Source organism: Carya illinoinensis, chromosome 15 (genome assembly GCF_018687715.1).
Source record: "Carya illinoinensis cultivar Pawnee chromosome 15, C.illinoinensisPawnee_v1, whole genome shotgun sequence".
In the NCBI taxonomy this organism is placed as follows: Eukaryota; Viridiplantae; Streptophyta; class Magnoliopsida; order Fagales; family Juglandaceae; genus Carya; species Carya illinoinensis.
The window spans coordinates 20,408,970-20,434,653 of NC_056766.1; the positions used below are offsets into that span (position 1 = coordinate 20,408,970).

At 32.9% G+C, this 25,684-nt stretch overlaps 1 protein-coding gene across 1 annotated transcript; it reads left to right on the forward strand.

The window, feature by feature from the left end:
* Positions 1–12,438: 12,438 nt before the first annotated feature.
* On the forward strand, positions 12,439–14,298 carry LOC122296743 (protein FAR1-RELATED SEQUENCE 5-like). The gene has a single exon (XM_043106541.1). The coding sequence runs from the start codon at positions 12,439–12,441 to the stop codon at positions 14,296–14,298; it is 1,860 nt and encodes a 619-aa protein (XP_042962475.1).
* The last annotated feature ends 11,386 nt before the right edge of the window (positions 14,299–25,684 follow it).

Below are 25,684 nucleotides of genomic sequence, written 5' to 3' on the forward strand. Positions count from 1 at the left end.
CGAAGCAATTAATCATATAAGTTTTAGTCTAACCACACAGTTAGTATTATCACTCATTATGATGTCAGAAGTGTGTTTTTAATTATTTTAGATAGTTAGAGGTATTAGAATGCATTATAGTTTGTGCCATTAGATTCGGTGGATTATTTAAGATTTTATGGCACAATAACACATTTTCATATTTTCGGACGAAACGCCTGTTCGAAACTGTGAATTTATTTTTAGGGGCACTTTGAGGCTGGATTTCAATAAACGATTTTTACTGTATGTTCATATGAATATTTAGGATATTTTAGTACTTAGTTTATCGTGCACTTTTTTGGAGTGAATAGTCACCTCGATAAGCGCACCAAATGCAGTGTCTTCAAAATCACAGTGTAGAATGTCTAAATTAAGTTAGAGAAGTTTTATTTGTACACTTGGTAAAATCTTAACCACACATGATGAATAGTATTAGACACTTGGCCCCATGAGGAAGATTGATGGATTTGAAAGAATCAATGTGTGAGATCATGCCACCTAAACAAAACCCTAATCTACCCGACCAATCAAATTGTGCCAAACCAAAGAGGATTTATACCCTAGTAAAATCCTATATGGTTGGAATCCAACTAAGAACCAAAAGCAAACTCTTAAACGGTTTTATCCAAATTCTAAAATTGACCTTAAAATCCTAACTGAATCGATTTCTAGTATTGTTTTTAATCGTTTGATTAAATTACTTCTACATACTATTAATCCTTCAAATTCATGTCAAAACATCATTATCCAACCTTTTTAACCTTGAATATTTGATTGGAACAAGAGAAGTTGGATTTGGACTTGATAGCAACCCAAACCCTCTTAAAATCCCAAATTGAGGCCTATTCGGTTTAGGCCCATTAAGACCCACGGAATTGGGCACCTTAGCATTGTTTTTATCCAAGTAATTTTATCGCCCACTTGACTGATCAAATGTCTTCAAGAGGGCCAAGATGGTTCTAGAAAGGAAAAGTCAAAGAGTCACCTCACTCTTCCAAGTCTAGACTCCACCATTAGAAAATATCTTGGGCTGATTGTTGTGTATTTTATTGAGTAAGAAAGGCCAACACTCAAGCCTCACTTTAGCCTTATCCTCTTATATATCTTGTGCAAAAATATCTCCAGTCTACCCCCCAAGAAATTATCTTCCTTTACACTTTCTATTGAAAGAACACCAAACATTATCTCAGACAGCTTTTAGGTGTTCTTTTGCATGCCTATTTCGAAGTTTTTGTACATATTTTATCATGAAGGAAACTTCAAACATGTTTCTTTTTTAGTCTAGTTTATGTGAATATCTTATTCATTCCATTTGAAGATAATTTGGTCAGTCAAATATTATTTAAACTCTAGAAAGGTCATTTGGGCGATAAACTGGAGAGTATGTTATATTTTAGAGTTTTTGACCAAGTTAATGGATAGATCTTGGTCCGAAAATTTTATGGAGTATTTTTAACATGTGTATATGATTATTTTTTGAGGATTTGTTGCATGATTAAAGATTTCGATGAAAGCTTTGCTTAGATCTAGAAACTTAGAAAATTGAAGAGGAAAAACAGTTTCTGTTTTGAAAAAATTTAAATCTTTGGTGGTTTAAACCTATTCCAATGGTTTTGATAATTTAATTGGAGGATCATAAGGCTCTTATATACATGTTAGAATGTTATTTTGAAAATATTTGAGATTAGTTTCAAATATATGAAATTTTATGAAAAGAGATATTTAGATAGGCCAAAGTGTGGATGTTTTCGGCTAAATTTATGTTTTGGTTGATTTTTAACCATGTGATCTTGAATTAGAAGCTTATATATATTTTAGGACAACTTTTTAAATCATGTGAGGGTTTGGTTTGAAAATCACATCTTTACAAGTCATAGATTAAAAGGTTGATCAAAACTAGTTAGAAACAAAAATCAATAGAAATAAAAAATGGGAATTTCGGCCCTATAGAGTTGTTATAATTGAGATTAGTTTTAAATTTTTTTAAATTTATATTTGAATTTAGGATAAAATTTAAATGAATTTTGGTGACTTTTAGAATTAGCATGCAAAATTTTTAAGTTACGGGTAAAATAGACATTTTTCCCATGTAGAGGGTAAAATGGAACTTTTACTCTAAGTTAGTATTTTTTCATATTTTAAAATTGTTAGTGATTAAGTTTTAACTTTTAAAATCACTATTTACAGTTTCTCGTGATCGCATTTGAGCTTTCATAAGAAATGCGGATATCGAGTTAAGTTAGCTATTAACTTACTAGTAATTTATTGTGTATGTGTGCTATGTAAAGGAACTATAGTATATGTATGTGTGTTATCATATATGTCATGCTATACCAAGTTATCACTTATTTGTTTGTTACACAAAATTTATTCTGTGATGAGTTATTCATCCGTTACAAAAGGTATTATGTCACATATTACTATATATTGCAAGTACATCATGTTAAATATGTCATCTATTACATGTATGTCATATCATATTCATTTTTGCAAGTATGTCGTATTAACTATATTTTCCGCTACATGTGATACAATGTTATGAAATGTTCCTATATCAAGTTCGTCATGTCTTTCGAGTTATGTTCAAGTCACATTATATTACGTCAAGACTTCTGTCCTTTTGTTTTCTAGTCATGTTTTATCTTGAGTACAGTGTGTATATTTCAAGAGCAGACAAGTCAAATTATTCATGTCAATCACAATCCTAAGTGGTAAAATGAGGTAATATCCAAGTGAAACTCATTTGTTCATGCTGAGTGTTTAAATATGTGTGAAATTTTCTGAGTTAATGAAATGCTGTCAACGCGTAGCTGGCGGGAACCTAACTGGCTGGTCATCAGAGCGTGCCATACACTAATGCTAATGGAGCCACATTTAGTTTCATGGGGTTCACAACAATTGTGGCACACGAAATATAGGGTCACAGCAATTGTGACGCATACATTACGTGAGACACAGCAATTGTGACACGTAGAATACATGGGGTCACAACAACTGTGAAGTATGTATTAACGCACTCACAACTGGTCTAGATACCTGTATTATGATGCGACAATCAATAGGGACACATGGCTCTAGGAGACCCATGTAGCACCCAAGAAGTTGAGTTTAAGCAGTTAAAAAATAAGTTTTAGATCAAGTTCAAGTTAAGTCAAGTTTCAGAGGAAGTCATGTTAAGTCAAGTTTCGGAGTAAGTTCAGTTCACGCTTCAATTTTAGTTATATTAGTTATGCTATGTTATATGTCAAGTTATCCTATGATTGCTTATGAATTTGATTATGCATTCATACTTTTACTATCTTGTATGCATTATTAGCTTGTGCGGAAATTTTTTATTAACTTGCTGAGATTTGTAATCAAATCTTACTGTGGTAGTCCCTACTACCATTATCCATAAATGACAAATTTTGTTACTAGACTTGAAGGAGAATCAGGAACTAACCAACTGGACAAAATCGACTGAGCGATGGTGCGACATCAACGTTAGTATAGTAGTTAACTTAAATTACTATATGTACTATGGAGTTGCATCTCCAGTACCGTTTTGGATCTTAGTCATTTTGGATTAGTGTTATGATCTTAGTTGTTCAATGAGTCATTATGTATGAAGTATGTTTTAAGCATTTGTGATATTTTTAGTTTGTGCATAGTATTGTTAAAGAAAAAAATTTATCTGTTGTGAATATTACATAATATTAGATACATGTTAGGAACATTGCATCTTATATATCATGAACATGGGTAGGTAGCTTTGTGTTGCATGTCTCAACGCTTCAAATGTCCGTTTGATCCTAAGTGAAATTTGGGAGCGTCACAAAACAGCTCCATGCACATTTAATTTCAGCCAATCTAGAGGTAGAGGCTTTCAATCATAGTAAGTTCGAATTATGGTGTGATGTCCCCAAATTCTGCTTGGGATCGGACAGACATTTGAAGCGTTGAAACATACAACACATGGTTACCTACCCCCATTCATGACATATAAGATGCAATTTTCCTAACATGCATCTATATTATGCAATATTCGCAGCGGATAAATTTTTTTCTTTAGTAATACTATGCACCAAACTGAAAATATCCCAAATGTTTAAAACATACTTCATACATAAAGATGCATTGAACAACTAGGATCATAACACTAGTCCAAAATGGCTATGATCCAAACGAGTACTAGAGATGCAACTGCATAGTACAAATAGTAATTTAAGTTAACTACTATACTTACGTTGACGTGGCACTGTCACTCAATTACTATGTCCAGTTGGTTAGTTCCTGATTCTCTTTCAGGTCCTGTAACAAAATCTGTCATTTATGGAGAATGGTAATTGTGACTACCACAGTGAAATTTGATTATAAATCTTAGCAAGTTAATAAAAAACCTCCACACAGGTTAATGATGCATACATGACAGTAAAAGTATAAATGCATAATCAAATTCATAGGTAATCATAGTATAACTTGACATACAATATAGCATAACTGATATAACTTAAATTAAAATGTGAATTGAACTTGACTTGACATAAACTTGATCTGAAACTTGACCTAACATGAACTTGCTCTAAGACTTGACTTAACTTGAACTTGATCTAAACTTATTCTTTAACTGCTTAAACTCAACTTCTTGCGTACTACATGGTTCCTAGAGAGCCACGTGTTCCTGTCAATTACAGCATCATAACACAAGTATCTGAACCAACTGTGAGTGCATTAATACATACTCCACAGTTGTTGTGGCCCCTAGAGCCATGTGTTCCTATCACAATTGTTGTGTCTCACGTAGTGTATCTATTACAATTGTTTTGATTCCATACTTCGGTACCACAATTGTTGTGGACCCCACAAAACTGAATGTGGCTTTATTGGCATTAGTACCTCACGCACTCTGATGACCAGCTAGTTAGGTCCTCACTCGCTAGTCGTTGACAGTATTTCGTCAACTTAGAGAATTTCACACCTATTTAAACACTCCAGCATGAATAAAGGAGTTTCACTAGGATATTACCCCATCCTAGCACTTAGGGTTGTGATTGACATTAATAACTTGACTCGACTGTTCTTGAAATACACACAACTCAAGATGAAACGTGACTGAAATACGAAAGGACAGAAGCCTTAATGTAACATAATATGACTTGAACATAATTCAAAAGACATGACTAACTTGATATAGAAACATTTCGTAATATGCATAAACATATAACAGACAATATTTCATAACATGGTATCAAAAGTAATGGAAAACATACTTAACATGACATACTTGCAACAGTGAACATGATATGACATACATATAATAGATGACATACTTAATATGATGTACTTGCAATGTATAGTAATACGTGACAAAATATCTTGGCATGACAGAATAAATTCTATATAACAGATAAATATGTGATAACTTGGCATTACATAGCATATATGATAACACATATACATATACTGTAGTTCGTTTACTTAGCACACATACCTCGATCTCTATGTTTCTTATGAAAACTCAAGTACAATCACGAGAAATTGTAAATAGTAATTCTAAAAGTTAGAACTTAATCAATAAAAATTTAAATATTAACTTAGAGTAAGATTTCCATTTTACCCTCTACTTGTAGAAAAATGACTATTTTACCCCTAACTTAAGAATTTTGCATACTAACTCTAAAAGTCACCAAACTTTACATGTCTCATGTAAATTTTACCTTGAACTCAAATATCAATTTAGAAAAATTTAAAACTAATCCCAACAATAAAAACTCTATAGGGCCAAAATTTCCGTATTTTATTTCATTGATTTTTGTTTCTAACTAGTTTTAATCAACCTTTTGATCTATGACTTGCAAAGAAGTGATCTTCAAACCAATCCATCACATGATTTAAAAATGTGTCCTAAAACATATATAAGCTTCTAATTCAATATCACATGGTTAAAAATAAACCAAAACATAAATTTAGCCAAGAACATCCACACTTTGGCCTATCCGAATATATTTTTGCATAAAATTTCATATCTTTGAAACTAAAATCAAATATTTTCAAAATAATATTTTAACATGTATATAAGAGGCTTGAGATCCTCCAATAAAATTATCAAAGTCATTGTAATAGGTTTAAACCACCAAAGATTTAAAACTTTCTCAAAACAGAAACTGTCTTTCCTTTTCCAGTTTCTAAGTTTCTAGATTTAAGAAAATATTTCATCAAAAACTTTAATCATGTAACAAATCCTCAACCAATAATCATATATACATGTTAAAAATATTCCATAAAAATTTCTAACCAAGATCTATCCATTAGCTTGGTCAAAAACTCCAAAATATAACATACTCTCCAGTTTATCACTTAGAATGACTATTTTAGAGTTTAAATAATATTTGACTGACCAAATGATCTTCAAATGGAACAAATAATATATCCTCGTAAACTAGACTCCAAAAGAAACAACTTTAATGAAAGAAACTTTATGTTAAAACACTTAAAAAGCTTCAGGGCATGCAAAAGAACACCTAAAAGCTATCTAAGAAAGTGTTTGGTGTTCTTTCAATGAAAAGTATAAAGGAAGATAATTTCGTGGAGAGTGGGCTGGAGATATTTCTGCATAAGATATGTTAGGAGGATGAGGCTAAAGTGAGGCTTGAGTGTTGGCCTTTCTTACCCAATAAAATACATAAAAATCAGGCCAAGATATTTCCTAATAGTGGAGTGTAGACTTAGAAGAGTGAGGTGGCTCTTTGACTTTTCCCTTCTAGAACCTTCTAGGCCCTTGTTGCCCAGATGACTAACACAAGAGGGGGGGTGAATTTAGTTGTATTTAAAAAAATAACAATTATAAATCAAATATACAATATAAAATATAAACAAAATACGAAACAGTAATAAATATAAAGAGTAAGGGTAAGAGAGAAGCAAACTCAGTATGTTAACGAGATTCGGCCTTACTGCCTATGTTCTCGCCTCAAGCTACCCCTTGAGGATCCCAAATTCACTATTCAACCTCCTTCAGGTGAAGATAGAAACCTATTACAGTTTTGAACAATACCGCTACAAAGAATCCGTATTAATCCTAATTTCAGCTTTGAGTCTTAATCCTAATTTCAAATTTTTAAGAAATTTACAACATTACTCTATGACTTTAATGTGAACTTGTTCCCTTATTACTCATGCTTGTTTCCTTGATGTGTTTGACTCCATTGTATAGACAACTTGAGTTTGAGACTTCTTTATTCTTTGAATTCATTTGTTATCATCAAAATCCATGTGTAGATATATAATTACACAAAACTTGAAACCTTGGGTTCAACAATCTCTCCCTGTTTGATAATCACAAATACTTGATAGAATCTGAAACCTGTATTAATACTTAAGCTCCCCTGAGAATGTGCGTTAGTTTTTTAAGTAAAAGTATAAATATAATTCTAAGCATATATAACAAGTTTAGCAATTCAAACAATGTTAATGTTCTAACCTAATACTTCTCCCCCTTTTGGCATCATTAAAAAGGATCTGTACCAAATAAATGGACTAAAGAAAACGGTGCGTTGATAGAAACTGTAGATAGTTGAAAAAATGGATCCGTCCGTGACCAAACAAGTGTGGCTGGAGATTTGAAAAAATTGCCTGATGTTGTTGACAGACGAGATTGAAGGCTCTGAGTTTCTAAAAAAATGTCATTTTCACCGATCGGTAAAAAAAATCACATTGCTATTTGACTTGAATGATAACTCGTCTTATTCTTTATGTTATCTCCATAAAATCAGTCTTAAAGTTCATCCAATCCGCATCAAGTTTTCTTCTCATCTCTATAACTCATATGTATTCCTTCAACATTCTTGCTTTAAGCTTTCTATTCTTTTCTCAAAGGCTCATTCTTCTAACATTTCTCAAGATCCATCCATGAGACATTATGCACCTCAACCTCCTGTCCTTTCTGCAGCTGCCATTGGTGCCATGTTGTAGCAAGAAAATAATAATTTGACTAATAAGTCATATTCCGATGCTATCTACGAGTTGGTGAGCCTTGGGATTTACCACTCCTCCTCTATTGTTACTTTTTCTCAATGGCTACAAGTCAGAAATCATAAAGTTGAAAAGTTTAAAAAACAAATTGTTGTACTTCAACAAATTATTCAAGAGTCTCATACAAGGGAATGAATCATTCGGAAGAAGAATAAACAGTTGAAATCTTTATTAAATTCTTCATTCTGCTTGCCAGTTCTCATGGATAAGAATGATATGATATTGTATGAAGATAATGAACGTCTCAAACATGAGACTAAGAATCTCAAGTTTATGTAAAAATATTCAAAAATTCTCTCTTTATTTTTATTGACTTTTGTCTATCTTTTAAGAAATATTCATAGCATGCATCACACCTATTTCTCTTCTGATCATACATAATCTATCTTCTGGTAAATGTTTTGTGAAAATATCTGCTAACTGATCATATGTGTTTGTGAACTCTAGTACTATATCGCCTTTCTGTACATGATCTCGAAGAAAATGATATCTTATTTCAATATGCTTAGTTCTAAAATGTTGTACTGGGTTCTTTAAAAGATTTATAGCACTTGTATTATCACATTTGCTTGGAATGTGATTTACATGAGTTTAAAATCTTCAAGTTGTTGCTTCATGTAGAGAACTTGAGTACAACAACTATCCACATCAACATATTTTGCCTCAGCAGTAGATAGTGCAACAGAATTTTATTTTTTACTAAACCAGGAAACTAGTGCATGACCTAAGAAATAACATGCTCCACTAGTGCTTTTTTGTTCTATTTTACAGCTAGCATAATCTGCATTTGTGTAGCTAATTAGATCGATAAATGTGTGCTTAAGGTACCATAACCCTAGGTTAATTGTACCACTAAGATATCTAAGAATACGCTTAACTGCAATTAAATGTGATTCTTTTGTAGATGATTGAAAGCGTGCACATAAACACACATTAAACACTGGCTGTTAAATATAATAAGCTACCAATCATACCTCGATATATCTTCGAGTCAACTGGTTTACCGGATTCATCTTTATCAAGTTTAGTTGATGGACTCATTAGTGTTCTAATTTCCTTAGTACCTTTCATCCCAAAATTTTTCAGAAATTCCTTAATATATTTTGATTGATTGATGAATGTCTCATTTTTTTACTTACTTAATTTGCAATCCGAGAAAGAATATAAGTTCTCCCATCATGCTCATCTCAAATTCTTCCTGCATAGTCTTAGCAAAAACTTGACACATATTTTCATTAGTAGCACCGAATATTATATCATCAACATAAATCTGAATTAAAAGAATATCATCATTTTCATATTTAATTAAAACAGTTGTGTCTATTTTTCCTCTTGAAAAATCTTTTTCAATCAAGAAATTATTGAGTCTCTCGTGCCAAACTCTAGGAGCTTGTTTGAGTTCATATAGTGCTTTTGTGAGTTTGAAAACATGATTTGGAGAAATATGATTTTCAAAACCTGGAATTTGCTCAACATATACCTCTTCATTTATAAAACCATTTAAGAAGCACTTTTAACATCTATTTGAAAAAGTTTGAAATCTTTATAACAAGCATATGCAAGTAGCATTCGAATAGCTTCTAATCTTGCGACTGGTGCATATATCTCATCATAATCGATTCTTTCTTCTTGATTAAAACATTGGGCTATAAGTCGAGCCTTGTTTCTAGTAATGACTCCAGACTCATCTTTCTTGTTTCTAAAACCCATTTTGTTCCAATAATAGTATGATTTTTGGGTCTAGGAACAAGTGTCCAAACATCATTTCTTTCAAATTGATTCAACTCTTCTTGCATAGCTAGAATCCAAGATTCATCAAGAAGTGCGTCATCAATATTTTTGGGTTCAATATGATATAAAGAAGTAGTATGATTGCAAATATTTCTAAGGAATGATCGAGTACTTACACTTCATGAAGGTTCTCCCAAAATTTATTCCACTGGATGATCTTTCACAAATTTTCACTGTTTGGTTGCATCTTATATTAAATTTTGATGATCTTTCCTGATGGTTTGACGTTGGATAGAATAGCGATTATTCTGCAGGCTAGTTCCAACAGATGATTTACAGGAGAAAAATCGCCCAAAACCAGAGAGAAAAGTCTCTAGGGTTTAACGGAATATTATAAAATCAAGCAATGATCAAAATCAGTTCACAAGCCGGATTATTATAGCCAAAAATCGTGTTTATCCGAATTTTGCCAAAAATAGCAAAATTTCAGAAATCACTCCAAATTGAAATTCGAAATAAAATAAGCAATCTGCAAAAAATGACTTCCTAACTGACAAGCGAAATATTACCATAAATAGAAAAAAATAACTAAAACTAGTGATTTGGAGAAGAAAATAGCAGAATTTGAGGTCCAAGAAAAGACACATGGAGCCATGCTCAATGTGGACAGCCTGCGCGCCGAAAAGAGCTTTCCGAATTGGGGTCTTATGTGCGATTCCGACACCCGTAGCCAAAGTTATGGCCAAAAGACTGAAACGCACTCAAAACGGCCCCAATGAGGAACATATCACAATCAATTCCTGCCTTTGCGCTAATCTGCCAACTCATGGTATCTCAGAGCCATCAAGGTGCAATCTGATAGCTCAACATCATCTGTCTCGGATCCCCCTGCATCATGGTTCCATGTTGAACTTCTTCTATTGTGTTCTCTTTGTTGAGATTGAGACTTTTTGTGTTATTTATACCTCATGTTTCTTCATTAATAGATTTCTTGGAGAGTGGAGAATTAGATTCATCAAATACTACATGCATAGATTCTTGTACAGTCAAAGTCTTTTTATTTAATACTCTATAAGTTTTACTATTAGTAAAATACCCGAGAAAAATACCTTCATTAAATTTTACATCAAATTTGCCTAAATTATCCCTGTCATTCAAAATAAAACATTTGCATCCACATACATGAAAGTAACCAATGTTGAGCTTTTTCTTATTTCAAAACTCATAGAGAGTTTTATCTAATTTAGACCTTAGCATAACTCTATTTATAACATAACATGCAGTACTTACCTCTTCGGCCCAAAAATAACTAAGCAAGTTGTTCTCATTGAGCATTGTTCTTGCTATCTCTTGAAGAGATCTATTTTCCTCTCTATTATCTCATTTTGTTGAGGAGTTCGAGGCGCAGAAAAATTATGTACAAAACCATTTTCATCACAAAATATTTCAATATTTTTATTAACAAACTCTTTTCCCCTATCACTTTAGATACATGAAATAGCATAACCATTTTCATTTTGAATTCTCTTGCATAACTTGGTAAAAATATTATGTGTCTCATCTTTATGAGCAAGAAAGATGACCCAAGTATATCTAGAGAAATCATTAACAATAAAAAATGCATAATATTTTCCTCCTAGATTTGCAACTCTATTTGGTCCAAAAATATCAATGTGTATCAGTTGCAATGGTCTAGTAGTGAAAATATGTTTCTTGATTTTAAAAGAAGTTTTTGTTTATGAGAAGAGCTTTGGAGCGGTACGTACCGTTTTTCTAGTGAAACCAGCCTCTAATAACAGGCTGCCACGTCATTAATGTAGTAAAATCTTTCATGAGGATCACCCCATCTGATTTTTCCCCCAAAATCCCAAAACATTTCCCTCGATCAGATTTCACCTCATTCAGACGCTGCCCAGCCACACGATTCCAGCCCCATCCAGTTGCTACCGCCACCAGACGTGACCACCAGCTAGCTCGCTGCTGCTACCAGACGCTGCCACCAGCCCGACGTAGCCACCACCAGCCCTACGTAGCCACCAGCCCGACGCAACCACCACCTCAACGCAGTCAGCCACCACCGTCATCCTCCATGGTTTGTTTTTACAGCTCCTTTTTTTCTGTCCGTCTGATTATAGGTGTGGGTCATTGTTTTCATTACAATTTACACTGCATGAAAGACAAATGAAATTAACATTGAAAACAAATGTGCACTGCCAGTGTAGTAATCGGAATACATCTTATTGCTAACTTGAGAAACATATAAATTTTAACTTACCTGATTTATGGGGAGTAAAATGTTTGTACCACTAGGGCCGTATAAATCCACTCTGTTTTTATTTGGTATGAAATACTGATTTTGATTTTGATTTTTACTAGAGAGTTCATCCATCTACCCCCTATTTTTATGAAAATAACTATCAAATAAAGTTATTTGCTTTTGAAAAAAAAAAAAAAAGATTTTGGCACTGATAGAGCATGTGTTTTAATGTTAGTGGTGCTCACTACTTAAATACCTCCCAAATTAGGTGTTGAACCTTCTCACCAAGACTATTTTAATGTGCATGCGTAGCTTTCATTAATGTAAGAGTCAGGGTGAAGTACTGATTTTCTATACTACTATTTTTTATTTTATTGAAGGATCGTATATCAAGTTGGGATAGCGATGAAGTTGAGGTAATGATAAGTAAAAATTGTCCAGAAGTTGGAGATGTAGGTTCTGAGGCTGAAATTGTGACTGAAAATGAGAATGAAAATGTGGAAGAAGAATGTGATGTAGATGTGGATGTGGAAGAACGGGGGAATGTGATTTCCTCTTCTAATAGTGGTCCTTTAGAGCCATTTATCGGTATGAAATTTGATGACGTAGAAGATGCCCAGACATTTTATAAGGCGTATGCAAGACGAAGAGGTTTTTCAATGCGGACCAACCATTCTAGATTGTCAAAAGAAGAGAAAAAATTGATTGCGGTGGACTATGTTTGTTCAAGGGAAGGATTTCGGCATGAAAGTCGCAAACAAAAGGAACGAACCATTCCTGAACCTGCTGAGACAAAAATTGGATGTAAAGCAATAATGGCAATAAGAAAAGACGGTGAACAGTGGGCAGTAACTAAGTTTGTTCCCGAACATAACCACGAGCTACTTACACTAAGAAGTACTAGTTTGCTACGTGGACATAGAGGAGTGACACGTGCTCAAAAAAAGCTTATTCTCACTTTGAATGAGTCTGGTGTACCGACAAGAAAGATAATGTCAGTGCTAAGTAAAGAATCAGGTGGTGACTTTAACGTTGGATGCATTGGCAAGGACGTGGAAAATTTCTTGGGAAATAAAAGAAGAAAATTATTTGAAGAGGGAGATGCACAAAGGTTATATACTTACTTTCTTGATAGACAATGCAAAGAACCTGGGTTTGTATACTCCATGCAAGTTGATGAGAATGGATGTATGGGATCTTGTTTTTGGGCAAATGCAAGGTCAAGGGCTGCATACCAATACTTTGGGGATGTTGTGACTTTTGATGCCACGTATTTGACAAATATATATAAGATGCCATTTGTGCCATTTTCTGGAGTTAACCATCATCACCAAACCATAATGTTTGGTTGTGCCTTATTGGTTAATGAAACAGCAGAATCCTATACATGGTTGTTGAGAACATGGCAAGAGGCAATGCTTGGGAAGGCTCCTAAAACTATAATTACCGATGACGACAAGGCGATGGCAAAGGCCATTGTAGAAGTACTACCAAACACAACTCATAGGTTGTGCTTGTGGCATATTTTACAAAAATTTCTTGAACATTTAGCCCATGTGTATAACAAATTTCCAGACTTCCAAAAAGATTTTCGCCATTGTATCCATGAGACTATCACGATTGATGAGTTTGAAGAAGAATGGACATCAATATTGCTTAAGTATGGGCTAATAGATAACACTTGGCTGCAAAATCTTTATAACCGACGGGAAATGTGGGTTCCAGCTTACTTGCGAAGTACATTTTGTGCTGGTATGTCAACAACTCAAAGGAGTGAAAGCATGAACAAGTTTTTCAAGGATTATGTTCATTCAAGCACTATGGTGAGTGACTTTGTGCATCAATATGAGAAAACATTAAATGCACGTTACTTTAAAGAGAAAGAAAAGGATGTGCGAACAATATCTACACGAGCAATATTGAAAACGGGTTACAAAATTGAAGAAGAGGCGGCCTTAGTCTATACAAGAAAGTCTTTTATGAAATTTCAAGATGAGCTTTTCAGTAGCCAACGATACAAGTCAACCAAACATCAAAGTGATGGTGAAAGCAAGACATATGGAGTGACACCTCAGTGTAAAGAAAGCCCTGTCTATTATGTGACATTGGAGTCCGGACAAGAAAAGGCAACATGCACATGCCACATGTATGAGTTTTATGGAATTATTTGTAGGCACATTCTATGTGTCTTTGGCAAGAAATTCAAATTAGATATGTTGCCACGGCAATATATTCTAGAGAGATGGACAGTTAATGCTAAGAGTCGAGCCAATTCTTGAAATCCCAACTTCTGAAGCACATGTAACAACACAAGATGATCCTACCATGAGGAAAAGCAAGTTAGCGATGCAATTTTATGAGATTTTAGAACTTGGGTCACAATCAATACAAAAATTCAATCACCTCTCTCTTGCATTAGACAAGGTCCACAAAGAGTTGCTTTTAATTGAAGATGGTCAGGAAAAAAATTCAACCAATGATTCTGTGATGTTAAGAAGTCAGGTTGTATCAAATTTTTCACAAATGATACAGGATCCTCCACGGGTGCCAACAAAAGGACGACCAAAATCTTTGAGAAATAAGAATCCAAAAGAGACTCAACCACCAAAGAAAAGACATTGTAGCATTTGCAAGAATGAGGGACATACTAAGAATAATGTCCTTCAGTGAGGTATACATATATACAAATTTTTAATCTAATGTTAAAATTTTGTTGCTTGTTTTTTATCTGAGAGCAACTTCGCCATTGTGTTTTTTTGTAGGGATCTTGGGCATACGACTGACAACGTGTCTCAGAACTTGGATCAGAACTTGGATCTTTAATTACGATGGTAATACTTATTTGTGTTTTATTTGTGATTATGTAATACTTGTATTGATTTTATTTTTATGTTACGGTGGTATTTGTATTAATTGATTTCTTTTTTTTAATATTATAGTGCAAAATCATTGGAGTTAAATGGTGAAGCTTTTGCATTATGGATGAGTTTTGGCTTATATTACAATGAATGAAGAAGGATGTATTGGTCGTCAACTTATTTGATGATATTGTGGAGTTTATGTAACTCATTGTGAAACTTGAGAATTTTTATGGTGAAGACATTTATTTTATGTTTTTTATGTTGTGTAGTGAATGAGATTTTAATCATTAATATTTAATGGGATGTGGAGTTTTTGTATCTTTTAATCATCAATACAGTTGGCATTATTTGACTTATACATTCATAAGAAAATTACATCAGGTAATGAAAGAGGGCCTGCATTAAGGTGTCATTCACCTTGGGAAAACCAAGTCAGGTTGTATAAAACTATTATTGTCATTACAAAATAATGATTACAAATAACTTAATGATTACATGAGTCTTAGCAATGACTGAATTACATTCTTTTTGTTCGGATACATAAAACTTATAATCACAATAAAACAACCATGACAAGAACAACACTTTAATAGTTCCCTTGTACTTCTTCTCTATGACTTGTAATTTGGCTTGTTCATCATGTATCCTGTCGTTCCTCTTTCATTAGCAAAAAGGTCAATCAAAAGTAGCCACATCTTTCCCTCTTGTAGTCCAAGAGCTTTTGAACCGGAATGAGAACTTGAAGTATTCATTACTGAAATATAGATAAAATATGTTAAAATCTAAAATATAGTTGCACATTTTACATCATCAGTACACAACATGGGAGAGGGGAAAAAAAAACCATTACCACAAATGCAAGACTCGGGTTTTGCAAATTAAAACAGAGTAAATTAACTTGGCATAACTCTAGTTTTCTATTTTTAGCAGCTAGGCAAGATTGTGAAGCATGAACCACAAGATAAGCATTGTATTTAGGCAAGGATAAACACAAGAGCATTGTGTTTGTGTACACGGTACAGTTGAGAAAAAAAAATTCTGAAATTGTGAACCAAGAAATGTGATTAAAACTGCTAAGAATATATGCACTCATGCACTGTCATATACATAACATAACTTGGAGTTGTAAGGGAGACTTAATTAGTGATTGGTTTCATTTAAGACAATAGATAGAATAATTCCTAAAAGATTAGGCTATGATATTTTTGGAACATGCAGCAAATTTGAGGTGGTTTTTACCAAACACTCAAAACTATCCACGGGACATGCAAAAAGGAGCCAATCTTTGGGACAGTGAACAAATTTGAGGCCTGAAGGCTCCCTGTTTTGGGTATGGTATTTTCTGAAAAATATGTAACATGTAACAGTCTTTGAGGAAATTTGTCAAACACCTTCCCTACATAAAATGTTCTTTCTTTACCGAATACTTCTATACAGTTCATTGGTTCCCTTATTCACAAACGATACATACTCAACCCAGATTCACAACAAACATCTAAATTTCATCACTTATCACTAACGTATTACACCTATCTCAGATCTTAACTCAGTCCAAACCAAATAAAGATAAACGTTCTATAAAATTAAAAAAAAATTAAAAATCCAGCTCAATACTTACCACTCTTGGGCTGACTGGCGTCGATGGGTATTTGATGAGAGAGAGAGAGAGACGAGCTCTTCGGTGTGATTGGGAAACATAGACGAGAAAGAGGGCCGTGTGGTACTTTTTGGATTTGAGAAAGATGAATTTCGATGCCCACTATTTTTTTTGGCTAGCGTCGAAATTTTTTTTGGATTCGAGAGAGATGAACTTCGGTGCCGGCATCGATGGGTATTTGATGAGAGAGAGAGAGACGAGATCTGTGAGAGAGAGAGAGAGACGAGCACGAGGGAGAGCTTCTGTGATGAGTTTTCGAGAGGGAGAGAGAGAGACGCTTCGGTGCGTACAAGCCCATTTGTTCATTCCTGGGTAGGCTACGTGGCTTTATTTCATTGGAGGCTGTTTTAAAGCCTACTTCAGATGTACCGACCTGAAGGTTTTCTCTTTGTTTATTTACCAAATTGGCATGCATCACAAATTTTGTCTTTAAAAAAATTTATTTTTTGTAAACCTTTAACAAGATCATTTTTTGAAAGTTTTGGAAATAAGTTCTACGTTGGCATGACCTAATCTTCTATGCCATAGCCAACTACTTTCATTTTGAGCTGAAAAGCAAATATCATCTTGTGAGGTAATTTCTTCAAAATCCATTGTATAAACATTGTTGCTTCTAAAAGTAATAAAACAAATATTACAATCATGATCATTCAAACTAATGCACTTATCCATTTTAAAAGTAACTGTAAATCCTTTATCACATAATTGACTTATGCTCAAAAGATTATGTTTTAGACCTTCAACAAGTAGAACATCTTCAATTATGAGAGAATATTCATTATCAATTTTACCTATTCCCACGATCTTCCCTTTCGAGTTGTCTCCAAATGTCACGAATCCTTCTTCTTTAGATTTAAGATCAAAGAACTTAGTCTTATCTCCCGTCATGTGTCTTGAACATCCACTATCTAAAAACTATTTGTTTTTGCTTGTGGAGGACTTCATGCATAGCTATAAAAACAATTAAAATGATTTTTCTTGTACCCAAGTTCTTTGAATCCTTTATTTATTAGTATTAGAAGAAACAAGAGTTTTAAGTACCCATATAGCCCTAATAGTCATTGTATAATTTCTTCTAATAGGACAAGTATGATAATTATGAGTATTTCTATTACAGAAATTGCAAATAACATGTGACATATATGAAGAACTTGAATGATTAAAATAGTATCTTTTTTTGAAAAAATTATTTTTATGAAAAGAATTTTGAATATTGGTCTTTGATATAGAAGGATTATTAAAGAAATTTTTATAAGGTTTGTATTTTTGTTTTGGCATATATCTCAAGCCTGTCTTGTCAAAAACACATCTTTGACTACAAAGAAGTTTTTCAATTTTTTTTTTTCCATTTATAAAGTTTTTAACAATATTTTCTAAATCAATTTTCTTCTTATTCAACTCAAGATTTTCATCTTTCAAAACGATATTTTCTTTTATTAAAATATCAATTTCGTTTGTTAAAGAAGAATTTTTCTTTTTCAAAGCAGTATACTTGATACCCAATTTTTCAAGTTCCTCATACACCTCTTCTAAAACATTTTGCAATTCTTCATATGAAAGATCTTCAATATTATCAAAATTTATTACCTCAATGTCATCTTTAACCATAAGACAAAGATTTGTTGATTCTCCATTGCTTGCTTCACTATCTGACCTATTTGAATCATCATCTCATGTAGCTTTCATTACTTTCTTGCCCTTATTTCGATCTTTCTTTAGCAGAGGACATTCTGGCTTGGTATGACCAAACTTATTGTATTTATAACAAATTAAAGTGTCATTTTTACCTAAATCTTTCTTGGAAAACTTTTTGAAAGATTTTCTCGGATGAGTTTTATTTTTTTTTTTAAGAATCTCTGAATTTTTCTTGTTATCATCGTAACTTCTTTATCTTTATCTTCATTTTTCTCATCTTCATCACTTTCACTTTCATGAGGAACAGCTTTAAGTGTCAAGCTCTTCTTTGGCTTTCCTTCTTCTTCTCCTCTTTTCAATGTGTACTCATGGGTGATAAGTGACCTGATGAGAATTTTTTTTACTATCTCCACCTTGGAATAAATTTTGCCAAGAGCTATCAAGCTGTTAATGATGTTAGTAAAACGAGTGTGTATATTAGAAATAGATTCGTCATCATTCATCTTAAACATTTCATATTCATGTGTAAAAATATAAATTTTTGATTCCTTGACTTACAAAATTCTTTCGTAAATAACTTCCAAGTTATCCCAAATTTCTTTTGTCATAGCGCAAGTCATTATTCTATTAAACTCATTTCCATTGAGAGCATTAAATAATAAATTCATACCAATTAAATTCAAAGTATAGAGTCTATCGTCTTCACGATCAAATTCTTCTTCTTTCTTTTTGACCTTTACCCCATCACCACTTTTGTTGAAATATAAGATCCATTTACAATATATTTCCAGATTTCTCGACTTTGAGCCTGAAGGAATATTCTCATTCTAACTTTCTAGAATGAGTAATTGTCTCCACAAAAGAGTGGAGGCGGGCTGCTAGATTGACCTTCACCAAATGAAGCTGCAATCTTAATCATAAGATCTTAACTCAAAAGATAGTTAATCTTATAACAGAGCTCTTAGCTTTGATACCAATTGTTACTGATCATAGACAACACCTATGTTACCTAACAATTGTACCTACCAGACTAGCCGGCTACCGTCTCTACCGGTGCATCGTCACCCATAGTCGGAGAGTCTTGCTTTGGTGACACAGTCATAAGCGAGAGTTTCCATGAGTGATCTGTCTATATGAACAGTACAGGTCAACTAGCTCTTATACCAATTGTTGCCCAGATGACTAACACAAGAGGGAGGGTGAATTAAGTTGTATTAAAAAAAATAATAATTATAAATCAAATATATAATATAAAATATAAACAAAATATGAAACAACAATAAATATAAAGAGTAAGGGTAAGAGAGAAGCAAACTCAATATGTTAATGAAGTTCAGCCCCATTGCCTACGTCCTCGCCTCAAGCTACCCCTTGAGGATCCCAAATTCACTATTCAACCTCCTTCAGGTGGAAATAGGAACCTATTATACCTTTGAACAATACCGCTACATAGGATCCGTGTAGAACACCCTCTACATTTACAATCACCTTATACGTGATGATTTAACTATTCCCGGTGTAGAACACTTTCTACACACACAAGAGTTATACATACCCTTTTACTGATACAAGAGCTGATAGTGGGTAGGATATCAGAAAACACTCCTCAATGAGTGAAATAAGAACAATACAACGCAAACTATATCTCTCTCAAAATGAATAAGCATTAAGGCTCAATACTTAGAGAAGAGAGAATGAAAGTTTTGAATGAAAGTTGTATGCTCTAGATGTTGTAAATATGAAACTCTCAAATGATCTATTTATAGACATATAAGACTTCATATTCAAATTTAAAAAGATTCACATGTCAAAGACAACATCATTCACTTTTTTTAAAAATTCAAATAAAAGGTTATTCTTTTTCAATTATAAAAAATAACATCATTTATTTTTCAAAAATTTCAAACTTAATCTTTTACTTTTGACATATGACAAAAAGAGCACACTTTACTTTTCAAATATTTCAAACCGAATCTTTTTACTTTTTGCATATGATAAAAGGAGCACACTTTACTTTTCAAAATTTTCAAACCTAATTTTTTTTTTATTTTTTGCATATGACAAAAGGAGCACACTTTAATTTTTAAAATTTTCAAACAAAATCATCTACCGTTTGCATAAGTTAAAAAAAAGCATCAATCACTTTTGAAAATATTCAAATAAAATATGCACATGTGAAAGATGACAATCAATTATCTTTAATATTTTCAAAGTTCAACCTTTTAATTAAGGTATGCACATGTGAAAGATGATAATCAATCATCTTTCAAAATTTTCAAATTTAATTTTCAAAAAATTCATGCACATGTGGAAAATGTATTTTAATACTTTATGAAAAAATATTAATTTTGATCCTTAATTCTAATTTTGAATTTTTAAGAGATTTACAACATTGCTCTATGATTTTAATGTGAATTTGTTCCCTTCTTGCTCATGCTTGTTTCCTTGATGTGCTTGACTACATTGTGTAGACAACTTAAGTTTGAAACTTCTTTATTCTTTGAATTCATTTGTTATCATCAAAATCCACATGTAAATATATAATTACACAAAATTTAAAATCTTAGGTTCAACAGCCCTCTTGAAGAGATCTGATCATCCATGTGGGGGATAAAATTTGTTGGTCAAAAACAATATTAAGGTGCCCAATTTCACGGGTCATAATGGGTCTAAACTGAATAGGCCTCAATTAGGAATTATAAAAGGGGTTGGATTGCTATCAATGCCAAATCCAATTTCTCTTGGTCCAATCAAATATCCAAGGTTAAAAAGGTTAGATAATGATGTTCTGACATGAATTTGAAGGATTGATAGCATGTGAAAGTAATTTAATCAAGCAATTAAACACAATGCTAGAAACCGATTCAGTTAGGATTTTGAGGTTAACTTTAGGATTTGGATAAAACTGCTTAGGATTTTAATTGAAACCCCAATCAATTCGCTTTGAGACCCAACAAAAATATTAGAAACTCACCCAAGAAAGCCAAACTCAAGTATATGGATGGAGAATCTAGACTCGTTGAGATCTCGTTTCAAGAACCTAGATTATATTAAATCTAGACTCATTGAAGAACCTGTCTCAAGAACCTAGATTACAAAGGAGGAACACTACAAAGGTTGTGATTTACCTTTGATAAGTTCAAACGTTCAATCAAGAACAAGAGGAGATAAACTCAACTCATAATGAATAAAATTCATCAATTTCAATAATGTCTTACATTCTCAAAAGAGGGTACAATTGATTTTAAATAAACAATCTCCCAAAACCCTAAGTGAGCTGCGATACTGTAGCATGTAGAGTGCTGTGCTACAGTAACTTATAAAATCCTAGTTCACATAATTAATAACTTTTCAAATATGCCCTTGGCCAAGATACAAGGCCTTCCTAAAAACCCTAGTTTATTAGAAATAAAACGTGTGGGCTGGACATCCCCAAGCCTAATTATTCCAGATTAATTTTCATGACTAATAAAATAAGCCATTTTAATAAAATAAATAAGTTTGTGGCCTTCAATAACAATAGGCCTAAGTTGTGTCTTCCATAACTTGGATCAAGTGGATCAAAACTTGTTCACCTTCTTTCAAGCCCATCATGTGTGTTGGGCTCTTGCTAGCTTCATCTCAATTAGATTGTACCAATTCTTGCATTGCTCCCTTAATCTTCATAGTTCTTAATCTTGTAATTGATCCTTAAGACTTAATATGCCTTGGGGTCCATCATTCCTCCTCTCCTCAAAAGAATTTGACCTCGAATCTCCACCTGGATCAAAGGGAAAAAGATCAGTAACATTGAAAATAGCAAACACATAATACTTACCTAGAAGGTCCACTAGATATGAAGTATCATTAATTTTATCAAGAATTTGGAAATGTCCATCCAAGCTATTTTTGTCATTAACAGGTAAATACATTAAATCAAAAGAAATAAATGGATTCAAACCATAAACAATTTCGAAATGACAATATGAAGTAGTAGTATGTATGGTCCTATTATATACAAACTCTATAAATGACAAATGATATTCTTGCAAACATTCATGCAACAATTCAATAAATGGAAAATGATACTCCTACAAACATTTATGAAAAAAATATAAAATCTTCCTTACATCAAAATGACTACTTAAATTATATGCGACCTCAATGAATGGCAAACCATACTCCCAAAAGTATTCATGCAATACGTCTAAACTCTTCTTTATACCAAAGTGACCACTCCAACTATATGCAAACTCAATGAATGGGAAACAATACTCCCACCAATGTTCATGCAATATGCCTAAAATATTCTTTATACCAAAGTGGTCACTCAAACTATATGCAAACTTAATGAATGGCAAGTAGTACTCCCACCTATGGTCATGCAACACGTCTAAAGTCCTCTTTATATCAAAATTTTCCAACAGACCATATCCATGCACAAGCAACTCATGCATAAGACTAGTAGGCACACAAAATCTTTTCTCTCTAAAAAAGTGCCAATCTAGATTATATAAATGAGAAAACGATATTTTCTCACGTAATCCATACACACTAGCCAAGTCATCATCATTAACAAACAAGTTCTTATCATATTCAAGTCTCAACTTTGCATCCAAAATGAAGACAAGGACATACCTTCTTGATAATGCATCAAATACAAGATTTTCCTTATCATGTGTGTATTTAATTTCATGAGGAAAAGTCTTAATACATTCGTCCCACGTAGCATGCATTCTTATCAACTTACAGTATCCTTTCAAGTGCATCAAGGACTCATGTTATTTAAAGAAAGGTAGGGTAGGGATTGTCGCACCTGGCATAAAATCAATGTAATACTCTATCTCAATAATAGGTGGCAATCCACTAAACACTCCGTTAGGAATTACGACTTTATATCCCTGTAACAAAGAGATAACAATATTAGGCAAAGATTCATTAAATCCGTTAGTAGTAAAATTTGCCTTAGCATAAAACTCATTTTTCTCTTTATTTTTCTCTCACTTTCTTCACTCCCGTTTTTCTTTTCACTCTCATTTTTTTTTTCATTCTCTTTTTTTGTTTTACTTTATTTTTCCTTTTCACTATCTTTTTTCTTTTCACTCTCTCTCTTTTCTTCAGTCTCTTTATTTTTTTCACTCTCTATTTTCTTTTCACTTTCTATTTTTTCTTCACTCTCTTTGTTCTTTTCACTCTCTCATTCTCTTGAGGTTTTGGCCTCACTATTTTTTTTCCATAATCTCACTTTCACTTTTTTCTTTTTTGATCAATCTCACTTTCTCCTTTTCTTTTTTGGTCAACCTTACTTTTTAATTTCAGTTAGTCCTCATAGACCTGTGTTGGAGTTAAAGGAGCAAGTTTGATTATTTTTCCATCATTTTCAAAACTGTACATGTTCCCAAACTTATCATAGATCACTCTCCTATCACATTGCCACGGCCTCCCCAACAAAATATGGACAGCATGCATAGGCACTACATCACAAAGTAACTCATTCTTGTACCTCCCAATTGAAAAAGATACTAACACTTACTTATTTATTCTAACCTCCCCACAATCATTCAACCATTGCAACTTGTATGGTTTAGGGTGTTTTAAAGTAGGTAAATTCAATTTCTCAACTAAGGTAGTGCTAGGAACATTAGTACAAGTTCCCCTACCAATGATCATACTACATACTTTGTTATTGATGTGTCATCTAGTATGAAAAATATTCTCTCTTTGTTGCTTTATATCATCCATATTAAATTTTGTATTGGGAGCACACCTAACAACAAGAGACTCGCCATACTTTTCATTCTTATCTACCTATTCTCAATACTAGGCTCACGTCTCCTTCTATCTCTCCTACTCTGTAAATTTCTAATTAATGCACCTTGTTGTTCCATCTTATCTCTTACCTTCCCTAACTTTAAATTTAACCTTTCAAACTTTTGCTGCATGAACTGCAACACAAAGAATGAGTTATCTACCATCCCCTTTGGTGATGAGTTATTTTTATGAGCAATCGTATGCTCTGCACAAAAAAGAATGTTAGAGGAGGAAAACCTCACAGGCTTCCTGACGTGTTTACACTCGAATAATGACACTCTACTCGTATTTCACTCTTAATTGACTTTTTCCCGAAAATGATCTCAAACTCTCTTGCATTTTACCTCAATAGTTTTCTCACTCAAGTTTTTGAAGAACTAATTGAACTAAGTCAAGACAATACAATCTTGTTTTATTTCAACTAGTAATTAGATCCAAGAAACAAAAATAAGAGAAATACAGAAGGAATAAAACGACAAAGGAATCAAGGAAATTATTAGAATGGAAGCATAATTATAAGACAAGATACCAACTAGAAAGATGTATTCAGCCTCTTTAAAGATAAAGCTCAATCAATACCAAATCAATTTCATATGGCAAAGTATTTCAAACAACTATACCCAAAATCATTTTCTTTTCCTTGTTTTTTGAATTTTTTTTCTTTTTCTTTTTCCTTTTCTTTTCTTTTCTTTTCCTTTCCTTTCTTTTCTTTTCTTTTCTTTTCTCACCAATTCAATCACAAACAACAATATTCAATTGTGACAATTAAACAATTGAATTCAAATACATAAAATTGACAAGGAAATAAAAAGGAATCAATGAAACCCTAGAAATTTCAAACTCTAGATGGTGCAGATTTAGGCAGCCCTCAAACAAGGAATTTAGCCACCCTATGATGATGGATATGAAACCCAAATGATAGAATAATTTGGTAGCCCTAGGAAAAACAAATTTTTGCTCTTTTTTTTTGGTAACCCTAGAACAATGAAAAATTAAAAATGCGATAAATAAAAGATAGAATCAGACCTGATTGGAACCTTGTTCTGAATATCAAATGATGTGAATCCCAATCGACTCGCTTTGAGACCCAACAACAATATTGGAAACTTACCCAAGAAAGCCAAACTCAAGTCTATGGATGGAGAATCAAGACTCGTTGAGATTTCGTTTCAAGAACCTATATTATATTAAAATCTAGACCCATTGAAGAACCTGTTTCAAGAACCCAGATTACAAAGGAGGAACGCCACAAAGGTTGTGATTTACTTTTGAGAAGTTCAAACGTTCAATCAAGAACAAGAGGAGATAAACTCAACTCACAATAAATAAAATTTATCAATTTAAATAATCTCTTACCTTCTCAAAAGAAACTACAATTGGTTTAAATAAACAATCCCCCAAAATCCTAAGTGAGCCGCGGTACTGTAGCGTACTGTAGCGTAAATAGTACCGTGCTACAGTAACTTATAAAATTCTAGTTCACATAATTAATAAGTTTTTAAATATACCCTTGGCCAAAATACAATGTCTTCCCAAAAACCCTAGTTCATTAGAAATAAGACGTGTGGGCTGGACATCCCCAAGCCTAATTATTTTAGATTAATTTCTATGACTAATAAAATAAGCCATTTTAATGAAATAAATAAATTCGTGGCCTTCAATAATAATAGGCTCAAGTCATGTCTTCTATAGCTTAGATCAAGTGGATCAAAACTTATTCTC